This window comes from Ambystoma mexicanum, chromosome 12, assembly GCF_040938575.1.
Source record: "Ambystoma mexicanum isolate Mex_15411 chromosome 12, UKY_AmexF1_1, whole genome shotgun sequence".
Lineage (NCBI taxonomy): Eukaryota > Metazoa > Chordata > Amphibia > Caudata > Ambystomatidae > Ambystoma > Ambystoma mexicanum.
Genome location: NC_090936.1, coordinates 987,209,363 through 987,222,233, shown reverse-complemented (window position 1 = coordinate 987,222,233; position 12,871 = coordinate 987,209,363). Strand labels below are relative to the sequence as shown.

At 45.1% G+C, this 12,871-nt stretch overlaps 1 protein-coding gene across 1 annotated transcript in view; it reads left to right on the top strand.

The window, feature by feature from the left end:
• LOC138514169 (rab-like protein 2A) overlaps positions 1–12,364 on the top strand; it is a 474,772-nt gene extending 462,408 nt beyond the window's left edge. Inside the window, exons 8-9 of the mRNA XM_069629476.1 lie at positions 10,091–10,174; positions 10,295–12,364. Coding sequence (XP_069485577.1) covers positions 10,091–10,174; positions 10,295–10,375 — 165 coding nt within the window. The 3' untranslated portion in view covers positions 10,376–12,364. The remainder of the gene's footprint in view (positions 1–10,090; positions 10,175–10,294) is intronic.
• The last annotated feature ends 507 nt before the right edge of the window (positions 12,365–12,871 follow it).

Genomic DNA, 12,871 nt, shown 5'->3' with positions numbered 1-12,871 from the left:
TTATGAAGAAGAAATGCGGTGCGTAAGCGCGGTATGTGGCACCTCTAGATGTTTCAACGCTAACCTGGAGTGTCTTTTCCCTCTTGCAGATGGATGAGAAGTTCCAGAGACCGAGTTCCCCCCGAGCGGCTGGGATTCAGGTAAGCGTTTGAAGCTCGTACAGTCTTTAAAAATAAGCGACGATTTGCTGAATGCTTACTAATGCCTTTTTTTCTGTTCTTTTCCCTTTTCCTTAGGAAGCGGTGTGCCCGATGGGAATGACACCGCCGAAGATGCCCGCAGAACAGAAGGAGCGATGAATGATGGGCAGAAGCACCACAAGGTAAGGCTGTTCCTATTGTGTTCTTGTTCTTGCAGGAGCTGAGCGCAGAAGAAAGATGCAGGCCTACTGGAGACCGATCCGAACACGGTGGGTGTCACGCTGCAGGTGCAGAAAACACAAAGCATGTTTCTCCGCCTGGGTGTGGCTTAAATAGTCTCTGGGTATCCCCGGTGTCTCTGGGCTGAACCACACCCAAAAGACTAGACTGCACATGCAGTTCAGGGAAACGAAATCTGTGGGCGCATCCATCTTGTCCCCATCAATGCACTACAAGTCCAATCCCAATGTTATCCTATGGGAGTGAGTGACTGAGTCTAGTGCCACAAGCGCCAAGTCTGACTCCAAGTGGGTCTTTGGAGGGATGGAGAGGCCCTTGAGGGCCATGTAGGTGATTGTGGCCTGGCTCCAGCCTGACATCTTGGAGGGCTGGGGACATGAGGGGCAGGAATCATGGCACTTTGTTTGTTGGCCTTTGGCGGGCATCAGTGCTGAAGCCCCCCTCTGGCGCCGGAGTGTCTGGTGTGAACAGGATGTGAGGGAGGTGCCCGAAACTCCCTGTGTTTAGTCTCCTAAGAGACCTGAATGCACTATGGCGTGATTTGCTGGCTGTCTGGCAAGGGCAGCCACCCTGCTGTGTGAGTGACAGCCAGGCTGGAACAAATGGGGGCGGGGGACTGTTTAAAAGCAGGTCTCTGGGACATGGAAAGCAGCGTCGACCACTGGAACGAAAGAACTGAAGAGGAGAGGAAGGAAGAGGACTGCTGCAACTCTTGGATGACCGGGGAAGCCATGCTGCAGGTCCAAATTGCCTGAAACTCCGACGACGGAGAAGCCCTTCAAGGTTAACTTCTTCCCTTGAGTTTGGTGGGAACAAGCCACCTGGACACTGTCCTATTCTGGTCGAATTTTCAGCAGAGTGCTGTTGAAAATCGGATAGTCGAGGGATGGAAACCAGCTCGTGGACTTTAAGGAACTCGCCCCGTTAACCGACGTGTTGCTACAGCTTTTGGTCTCATCCCTGGGCAGTGCAGGAACCTTACGACATTGTTCTTGTCCCCACGACTGAAGCTCAGGAACAGCGAGATCTGCTCGCACTGCCAGGAACAACTGCCTCAGCTGGAGCTTTCTTCATTGACTAGGTACTGTGCAAACGCGATCCAGAAATGTTTTCGGCCATCGAGCAAGTGCGAGAAACTTTCCTCAACTACGAAGGCTTGTCCTTCCCTAAACATTCGTCAAACTTTTCGCCTAGCCAAATCCTTTAAAAATCTGTGGCAAAGACTTAACTGTTATATACCAGAACTGTGCTATACTATACAAAAGACTCTGAACCATTGACTTTGGCCCAGGCCTGTTGAGAAGAATTGCTGGTTGTATTTAACTGAAACCCTTTGTCTATTCTTATCCCCTTTACTTTTCCCTCCTTTATCAAGTATCTGAAGTGCCATTTTGCTCCCACTTCATTTTGGAGCTAAACTTGTTCAGTTACTTACCGGTTGGATTTTTGTGGTGTATTAGTGTGATATTGAGTTGCTTATGCTAGTGTAATGTTTTCTAACTGACATGTATATTCTTTTACCAAGAAACCTTGAGAAAGTGTTTACTTGAATCACTGTATTGGTTGGTCCTTTGTGTAACTTGTTCTACTGCTCACTTAAACTCTTGAGATAAATCTGGCTGCCCCGCCATCGCTACCACTTTACTGTGTAGTGCCAAAGGTAAAATTGTGCTTACACTTGTACTCCTAATTGCCTGTAGTGTTCCCAAAGGGTACTCCAGGTGATTCTGCCTAACAGTCACAAAGATAGGAGGGAATTTGCTACCGGCATGTTCTCCACGATAGACTTGAGGGCAGCACACCATCAAGTTTGGTTACATTCATCGTCCTTGGATTTGACGACATTTATACCGCCTTTTGGTTTGTATAGCTGTATGGGAATGCTTTTGGTTTCATTTCCAATTCGAGTCTTTCAGAGAGTCATTAATAGGTTGTTTAGTGGGGTAGACAGTGTGCGCTGTTGTGTGGCGAACAATTGTTTTGGAGTCAGTATTTTACAAGAAAAATTATTTCAGATAATGGTCATGAGTGTTAGAGAGAATTCTCCAGAATGGCTAATTTCCCTTACTGAGTCCCTCAGCAGCTTTGCTGGATTTCTAGGATTTATTTTTTTCACCTGGTAAAGAGTGAGCTTTTTTTTTTTTACCACTCTTACATGTGTTTTGCTGTATGTTTTTCTTGAGTTCATAGACTGTGGAGCCTCACATACACCATAGGCATCTTTTTACTGTATGTTACACAGCACCTTCAGTGCAGTGAGACAGGGTTGTCTTTTTGACTTCCCAACACCGACTCCATTTTCTGGGACTGACTACTGTCTCCCAGAACATGTAAAGTTGCCATTAACTTTATTAATCTTTTAAAACTCAGACCCGGTATGAACTATCTTAGAGTTCTGGAAAGGGTTAATAATTATCCCTTTTTGTCGGTTTCTCTTGGAGCATTGTTTCGCTCCCTTTTCATTAAGACTTGGCTGGTGGCAGCGTTAACTACCCTATTTTTCCTACTGCGGTTATCTTAAATAGCCCTGGTATTGTTTTAGGCTATCTTGGTAGCCTCGAACTTAAACCCGCTAGACCATGTACGTTTTTATACGGTTCCGGCTGGTTTTAGTCGCCATTTTGTTTTGTAAAAGTCTTTCTCGTGTTTTACTCTGCGCGCCAAACCAGGTTTGGTGCCTTTGTTCGCCGTCCTTTTGTGGTCTTCTGCACAGAAGCCCTCCTTAGGTGCCTGTATGTGTGGAGGGGGAAGGATGTGAGGGAGGGCGTTAGGACTCCCTGCACAGGGTCTCCTTGGAGACCCATTTCACACTCTGATCTGATTGGTTGTGGGGACTGTCACTGCGGGACAGCGACCCTGCTGTTTGATTGACAGCAAGGCTGTGTGAATGGGGGGAAAACCGCTTAAAAAGAAAGTCTCTCGGGCTGGAAAGGCAGAGTCGCAACTGGAACGAGAGAACCGACGATGAGCTGACAGAAGAGGACCCCTATCACGACTGAACCTCCCAGTGAAGCCCTGCTACAGGTCCGAATCTTCATACTCCAACGACAGGGAAGATCTGCAAGGAATCTTCTCCCCTTGAGCTGGTGGGAACACCCAGTTTACCAAACTGCTCATCAGTCCTCCCTTCTCTGGTCGAATTTGCTGTACAGAGCTACGGTGAACCGGATAGCCAGGAGGAACGGACCCTGCTTGCATTTTAAGGAGCGCACCTTTTATTTGTTGCTTTGCTCTGCTGCTGGTTTCTTCCCTGGGCAGTGCAGGACCCTCCAGTCTTCCTACTTCCTGTCAGTCTGACAGTCACTTCAGGAACCGTGAGCCTGCAGGATCTGCTAGGAACGTCTGCCTCAGGTACAGCCTTCTTCTCCATTTAAGGTACTGTTCAAATCCGGTTGCTCATTTCGTCCAGCCGCGGTGATGGCGTGTGAAACCTTTCACCAATCCGAGGGCTTGTCCTTCTCCATTCTTTAAACTAATTTTTCTGCCGACCAACTTCGTCCTCAACTCTTGCCAAAGACTTAACCGCAAACTACCCTGAACTGTGTGATCTTGAGCAAAGACTTTGGTCCATTGACTTTGGGCCAGGCCCCTTGAATTTGATGTCCTCGCTGTAGTTCCTTTTTCTACATTGCCCTACTTACTTACTTGTTGGTGCTGCTCAATTCTTGTCTAACTGTCTTTCCCTTCGTTTAAAATTGCTAGAGTGCCATTTTGCTCACACTTCATTCTGAGCCTAACTTGCCCAGAATCTATTGGGTGTGGAATAGTGTATTAAGAGTGATTTTTCAACTGCTTTACTTTAGTGAAATGCTTTACAACTGATGTGCAAATAAATGTATATTCTTTAACTCAGAAACCTTGAGTCAGTGTTTGTTTGAATCATAGTAATTGCTGTCCTATGTGTAACTATTGATACTGCTCACTTGCTCTTGAGATAAGTCTTGCTGCTCAGCCATCACTACCACTTTACTGTGTAGTACAGGCTTGTACCAAAGGTGAATTTGTACACTTGTAGTCCTAATTCTGTGTGGTGTTCCCAAAGGGTACTGCATATAATTCTGCCGAACACTCAGTTTGTGGCCAATGAAATGGAGGAGGTTTTGCAGGAATGGCATGCAGCATGCGTGCAGCATGCAACAACGGCATTGTATACTCCTAAAGGAAATGCTACAGTGGAGTGATAGAATAGGACGCTGATTGATGCCGTCAGGATAGCAACAGGTGGAGATTGGGTGCGTGCTCTGATGGAAAGGGTTATTCAGTACAGACTAGCACTACTGAAAACCGGAGGTTGCACCATTTCCACCATTAAGGTACATGAGGTACCGAACACCCTCAAAGATGGCCGCCCGTCTTTTGTTAGCAGTTGACAGGGCCTAACCAGCCCCCAACAGCCACTACCACCTTCTGATTGGGCGCTGTTGCCTTTTTCTCCTCCTATTGGATACCAGCAGGCGAAGCCGGCCCACTCACACCAAGGCCCAAGGGAAAGAAGGCCATCGCCTGTTTCATGCCTGTTTTTGCCATGACTGCCGTCTGCCAGACCCCCTGTCTCCCACACCTTGGCTCCACCTAAAGTTAACACATTCATTGCACCTCAGCTGCTGCATTGCACTGGGTGACCGCATACTATTCACACGCCATTAAAGTTGTTGTCTCATATCATACTTGCTTTTGACTGAACTGCTCTTATACTACATACATTATGTTGTTTGCATAACGGTGACTGAATGCAGGTAGAAATAATATTCCTCGCTGCCTGAGCGCTCCCACCCAGCCCAGTCTCTAGCTACGCTTTCCACTTCAGCCCCATGCAGCAATGATGCACCTAGACTGTGCGAACTATGCTCATTGTAACATGCCTTTGCCAATCTATTCCCCGCATACAGCAGTAAAGCTGACTGTAGTTTGCGAGTAAAACTGCTTTAGATCGTGAGTAAAATTGAATTTACATTATGAGTAAACAGTTTTGAGATTGTAAAACCGTACTTATATGGTGAGTAAAGCTGATTCCAGATTGCGTAAGAATTTGCCTCTGCAACCTACACGGCCGCCCCACAGCTTGCCTTTGCTAATAACCCTGCCCATAGCAGCTATGTCATATTCAAATTGTCTGAGAACATGTATTAGCCACCATTGTTCCCACATGGTTGTATATTGTATTTAGCCGAGACTGTGAACCTAGACAGACCCTGCTGCTCTACTTGTTCTCACATGGCTGCACACTGTATTTTGCCTAGATTGTGAATTCCTGAATCTAGTCAGACTCTGCTGCCCTAATTGTTCTCACATGGCTGCACACTGTACTTTGCCTAGATTGTGAATTCTTGAATCTAGTCAGACCCTGCTGGCTTTATCGTTCTTACATGACTGCACATGGGTTTCTTGCCTAGTTTGTGATTTCTGCACTTAGCCGAACCTCTTGCTACTAAAACCCATCATCTATGGTGCACCTAGTAGCTACCTGCCCTTCGATTTGAGAGTTGCGTTTGATCTTCGCATCTTCGCACCTAGCTGCCCTGCCACCCTACAGCTACATTGAGCTTCTAGTTCCTGATTGCGGCATTCAACACCTTTGCCACACTCAGCCCATATCTGCCTTGCCATCTGACTGTCTCACCTCACCGACATCCTACAGAATGTGCCTACCAGCCATTTACTCGGTACTGCTGAGAGTAATCATCCACCTCATCCACTCATCTAGCTATCCTAGCCCTACCTCTAGCCCTGCCTCCATAGGCACCATTTCCCCTCCCATTATGCACCTCTGTAAGCCATGCAGCTTCTCCATGAGAAATGCTAGATTACGTGCCAGACTACCTACTCTATGAGCCTCGAGCCAGGGACTCCATCCAGTCCAAACCGACTAACCGGACCCCACCTATGCCCATGGTCACTCCCAATAATTGCCCCACAGTCAGACCCAAGCATAACCCAACTAACAACGACCAAGCACAAGGTTCACAACACAACCACCAGACCCACATGCATTAAAACCACCACTCCACCCATAAGAGGCGTCTTAATTAATGCGCGATCTGTAGTAGCCCATGCCAGAGACATAGCAGACCTCATTCTAGCAGCAGAGCTCTATTTCCTAGCCATCACAGAGTCCTGGCTCCATGCAGCCGCTGGCCCAGCTCTCTCGCTAGCCATCCCTCTTGACTATACTATTCTTCGAGCGGACAGAATAGAATCCAGAGACGGAGGCCTTGCCATAATCGCTAAAACTAACCTTAACATTAGACTCAACACCAATAACCACATCCCTTCATGTGAATCACTCATAGCCAAGCTGCCCACCGCCAACTCCCAAACCATCACCATTCATTTATTGTCCAGACCTCCTGGTCCCTTAGGCTCCTGTGAGGAAGACCTCACGACCATCCTAACCAACAACTTAAAAAATACCTCCCAGAGCCTCCTCTTAGGAGACTTCAACCTAGGCCTCAAAGGCCCCCAGGCTACCCTCATTAACAATACCCTGTCAGAACTGGGCTTTACCCAAAGAGTGTACACCCCTACCCACAACAATGGGAGAACCCTTGACTGGGTAGCAGACTTCAACTGTGTGTCCCCCATCACCGCCAACACCCCTCAACCATGGTCTGACCACCATCTCCTCACCTTCACCCTTGAAGCCTCAAGCCCCATCACTAATAACCTACTAGCCACAGCTATCCCTACGAGAAGCAAGAAAAACATTACAGTGGAAAAGCTCATCCCCCCTCATTTTCCCTACCCTGAACCAACTCTCAGCTACCTCCAACCCGCACCACCTTGTAGAAAGTTGCAATAAAATCATTCATTCAGCCTTAGACTCTATTGCACCACTGAAACTGAGAAAATGCAAGCCGAGAAAACACTTGAACACTTGGTTCTCATCCCATCTAAAAGCCCTCAGATCAGAGAAACGCAAAAAGGAACAAGTGTGGAGACAATCTCCTACAGACATCAACAAGCTGATTCTCAACAAAATAGCCTCCACATACAAAGAAGAAATCATTATCGCCAAACAGGATTCATGTAACCAGAGATATCGCAAGCCAAATCCAGCACTAAAGAACTGTTTACTATCATCTGGAAACACCTGTCCTAGTCCCAGACACATTTGCAAAAGACAAACAATGGTGCACTAGTGTCCAAAAGGCCCTGTCCAACAAAGTCGCAGGCCTTCAAATCAACAACAAGAAGGAATCCATAACCAACTCCACTAAATCCACCAACACTCCTCCACTCCCCATACCCCTATACCCAACCCACTCACCCGCTTTAGCTTCTCCAAAGTCTCCACATTAGAAGTGGAAAAAAATCATCCTCGGCCTTAAACCGTCAAACTGCCAAGGCGACTCTTTCCCCGCACAAAGCATTAAAGATGCGGCTAGAGACCTCTCGCCTTTTTATTACTAAACTTATCAACGCCTCCTCCTCTGGCAGTATCCCCTACAATCTCAAAGAATCCTGGGTCCTCCCTCTACTCAAAAAACCCTCCCTAGACCCCGCTATACCCACTAACTACAGACCAATCACCACCGTCCCCTTCCTGCTCAAAATATTAGATAAAACAGCCTATCAGCAAATCCAAAAATACCCCGAACTAAACCATCTCCTGGGAATCCGGCAATCAGGCTTTAGACCCCAACATGGGACAGAATCTGCTCTTATCAATCTTAAGGCCCAAATCGACACCCTGAGAGATAATGGGAATACTTCTCTACTGCTTCTCCTAGACCTCTCTGCAGCATTCGACCTCGTAGATCACAAAATTCTATGCAACCACCTGGAATCGGCTGCCCACTTCTCCCAAGAAGCCATTAGATGGATATTCGTTCCTGAGCAATAGATCTATGCAGGTTTTTTCCACTTCAGCTTCCGCTGACCCTATCCCCATCACATGCGGGGTCCCTCAGGGTTCATGCGTCTCCCCCACATTGTACAACGTGTTCACGAAGGCCCTGTTTGAGGATCTGGACGGTCTGGGTATCACCTACACTAATTACGCTGATGATACCCAGATCCTCATCCCGTTGACTGGAGATTACAAGGATTTGGCCTTGGTGAACAGGGTGTACCTCATCATCCAGGCATGGATGGCCTCCCATAGTTTTTGCCTGAATGATGACAAGTCTGAACTCATCCTCTGATCCACCCCCAACCTCAACAAACTTGACCACAAATACACCAGCTTTATTATAGACAAAAATTCCATCAAGGTAGCCAAATAAGTGAAAACACTAGGAATCTACCTAGACTCTGCCCTCTCCTTCCATAAACAGGTTAGTTCCTTGGCCTCTTCTACAGCATACACATGCAAGCTTATAAGAGCTGCCAAACCTTTCCTATCTACCCAGAACTGCATCACCCTAGCCAGAGCCCTTGTACTCTCAAAACTGGATTATTGTAACACCCTCTATGTAGGAGCCAACAAACAGGTTACTAACAAAATCCAGACTCTGCAAAACAATGCCCTCAGAGCAGTGCTTAGCATCCCCAAGAGAGCACATCTCTAACATCAGGAGAACCCACAATTTGCTTACCACCACTGACAAAACCCTGCTCAAAGTAGCCTCATTAACACACAAATGCCTCAACAATGCAGCCCCTCGCTATTTGGCCGACAGAATAACAAGACATACCCCTAACAGGCCTACCAGAACCACCAATGCTAACCTGCTCACAGTTCAGTAGGTTCAAACAAACCAAAATGGGAGGCAACAGCTTCCAGATGAAAGCAGCCCAACACGAACTCCCTGCCACCCTCCTTAAGGATACCTCAAACCTACCCCCACTTTAGACGTAACTATATTCAATGGTTAAAGAATAACGACCAATAACTGACCTCACCTTTGTAAACTATGTACATATGTATATTTGTAAACTGTGTATCACTGTACTTATTGCAACTGCATTACCTATCTACACTCTGTAAATTACTGTACAGCACTGTAACCACGTTGAGAATAATCTTGCTGCTCCTGCGCCCTCATACCTTCGGGTCTGGTGCGCAATATAAGTGAATAAACAAACAAGCCAACCACATCAAACCACAGGTGTATCTACATTTGAAATACTGCAAAGGAGAAAACCTAATAATGATTGAAGAAATTGTATGCCAAAAGGAGAACTGGTGAAAATAAAATTAGGGAGGCGTGTGGACAAAGGGATTTCAAAGTATTCAAAAACTTGTGTGAATTAGGATGATCTGGGGAATATGGTGAGGCAGTGTAATGGCAAAAATGGTGTAAGGAGAGAGTAGCTCTTGCACCAAAGCTGATCAATAAAAGATCAGCAGTGTGCAGTAATGGATAAGAAAATGTGCAATAGGAGGTGTGTTATATTGTGAGAAGAATGCTGTTCAGGAATGATGGCTGTGGAATAAAGAATCGGAAGCTAACCCCAGAGCAGAATGTAAAGGGAGAATGTGTTTGAAGAGAAGGAGTTGAGAGAGAGAGAGAGAGAAAGAGTGTGGAGGCAACGGGGATCTGCTGTAGAGAACAGAAGAATAAATACAGCCTTCTTTAAACTCGCTGTATTACGGTGTCATTGGGAGAAAACATAACTATATTGTGATCTTTATGTAAGAAGTATTCAGGTTAAAATATGCACATTTGAGTTCCAAATAAATCTCTGCTCTGAAGTCCCCGAACAAAACACTAACAGTGAAGGAGTTAAGTAGTCTCTCACAAATTAAGTTTCATTTTTCTCTGCAGATTTTTTCTGATGCAATTAAGCTGGCTGTTTCATACAAACAAAATTCTAGCGATTTCATGGATGAGGTCATGCGAGAGCTAGAGGTAAGACTTGTTCCTTAGGTTACTGCTGCAGTGTTCTGTCGCATACTTCTACAAGTTGCTGAAAGGTGTATTAATTTAACTTTATTTGTTTAAGCTCTCAATTTAATTTTTCCTATACAGAATTTTGAATTGGAAAACAAAGATACTGAGGATGCATCTGATAATGAAGACCCTAATCTTGAACAGCCTACGTCACCCTGAGTACCAAACAGCAACACACAACAGAGTGCTGAATTTTGCCTCTAGCGACTGGCCTTGCGTGTTCAATCTGTACAAGTGGGCCACCCACCGCCCGTTGGAGCCAACATCCTCTGTTTGCTGCTGGCTTAAAAAGCTAGTCCTTTGGATTACCTCAGCCATACCTCCATCTCTGCATCTTGTTAGGTCCAGCCATCTCACAACTTTGATACCTCCCAGCTAAACAACTAAGCAACAAGAACTTAATCGATACATTCCTTTACTAACACCTCCCGTTTTTGCAACTAGGTCAAGCCCCCATCACCAGCTGAGCTCTCCTATCTTAAAGAGCAAAACCAAACCCCTATAATTAAGTGGTGCTGTCTCAGCAGCAAAACCAGGTACTCAATCACTACAGCACTGCACCTTCATTTCTTTAGCCTATTTCCTATGTCTTTTCAGATAATCTTAACAATCAATGCACATGAGCACCTTATTGTTAAACAGCACAATTCTAATGCTCCTTGCCACAATAAATGTACTAAACACCTTGATTACTTTTACTAAACAACCTGATCACTGCAGGATCTGCCTTCTCTACAGCTTAGCTCCCAGATATGTAGAGGTAAACAACCTGATCTCTACAGCAAAGTACTCTATCTTTACTGTTAGCGCTTTAATATCTTCTATTAAGCACCACCATTGCTCCAATGTATGACCATCTTTTACAGCTAATTCAAGTTCCTCCACCTCTGAAGCAAAGCGCCACCTTCATCTCTCCAGCTGTGCACCTTATTTCTGTAGCAAAGCCAAGCTCCTTCTCTGCAATTTTGCCAGCCTCCTCCAGCTCTACAGATACCTCAAGCAGTTCCATCTCTTTAGCTGACTCTTGCCAATGTTTTTACCATCCCAAACTTTACACTTCCTCAGCAGGCTGTTCCTTGTCCCACTTGTTTCACACTTGATTCATAAACGTGTACAGTTCTCTCACTATGGCTTTGTATGAAAAAGGCAAAGTGTATTGTTCCAGCAGCAAGATCAGCTATGTTATTGCTCTGTGGGAACTGGCAACCTAGAGAACATCTTATATTATATTTCTCTGCTGAAAGAGGTGGCCTGCCTTTCAGGTTCTACATTCCCATTCGCTTTCTCGACTTCAGAACGTTGCTTTTTCCTGTCACTGAGAAGTAAGGGCAAGTGGAATTTCTATTATAAGAACTGTGACAAAGTGCTAATTGAGATCAAATAAAAGCTCATTGGCATCAAGGACAAAATCCATACTTTGATTAGCAAGTTTGGCTTGGAAATGCAAGGAATGGATATGGACCACTATGTTAACCATATCTTGCAGTCCTGATCGCTATTCCTGCTGACATTCAAGATTCTCCTCACTGAACAATATGACGCCTTAGAGCAGCGTGGATTTGCAGATCCAATCCTTGTAAAGAAGTTGTTTTTATTTAATGAAATGACATTTGGAAACTTGAGTCTATTTTTTATGTACCTTCTTCACACAATCTGTGTATATCCTGAGTGTGGATCGAATGATTGACATAGAAGTTAAGTGATGTTGTCTATGGAGCTACAGATGATTCTCAACAGGGGAGTTCTGTCATATTTGGTCCCACAGTAAGCAGCAACATGGCTAAGGAAATGGAGGAAGAAGGAGCCAAATTAACACGATGGATGCAATACTTACTGTAAAACTTGGAAGTGGCTGCTTGTCTCTGGGTAGAATGATGAAACTGCTAGTGAGGATCTGACAGACCTGAAAGAAGTGTATGTCTGTCTTTCAGTAATTTAGCAACTACTGCTCTTGATTTGCTCTCTGCGCATGTCACTTAACATTTCTGATTTAAAGGTGATAGATTATAGCTGAAACGCTTCCTCCCTTAGGGGTTATTATGACCGGACAATCACTTACTGGTATGTTAACAGCGTTTGTAGATCGAAAATCTGGGGTTATCAAATAATGTAGTGACATAATAAAAAGTGTAACGTCAGAAATTAAAACGGACATTTGTAACAGGCCGTTTGTAGTGATACCAGTCTTGAAGTAGTGTGGTTTGAGGGTTTTTTGGAAGGTTGACTTATAAAGTGCAGGATCGAGTTCTCAGGACAGATAGAAAATCAAGGGCACAAAGTAGAGGGTATGTGTTTGGATGGAAAAGCTAATTCTTGCCAACCAGTGAACATACCAGAACAGTTATTGCATCCAGTAAAGACTATATAATGTCTTTATTTTAGTGTAATAATCACAAAATGTTTTTTTGTTTTTTTTTAAGCACATACATTAATTGTTTAAAAAGAGCCCTCAAAGTTTCCAGAACAGCACTTATGACCTAATTGGTAGGCTTGTTCAAATGTTCCCTCATACCCCTGCACTCCTTTCCTAGTAATATGTGTCGTGCCTGTGTCCTTTGCATAGAGACAGTTCTTTTGCTGAGCAGTTAATTGAGTGTTAATCTGTATGCATATGCAAAGTCTCACATTTAACCAGGCCCCTCTGATGGCTTCTCT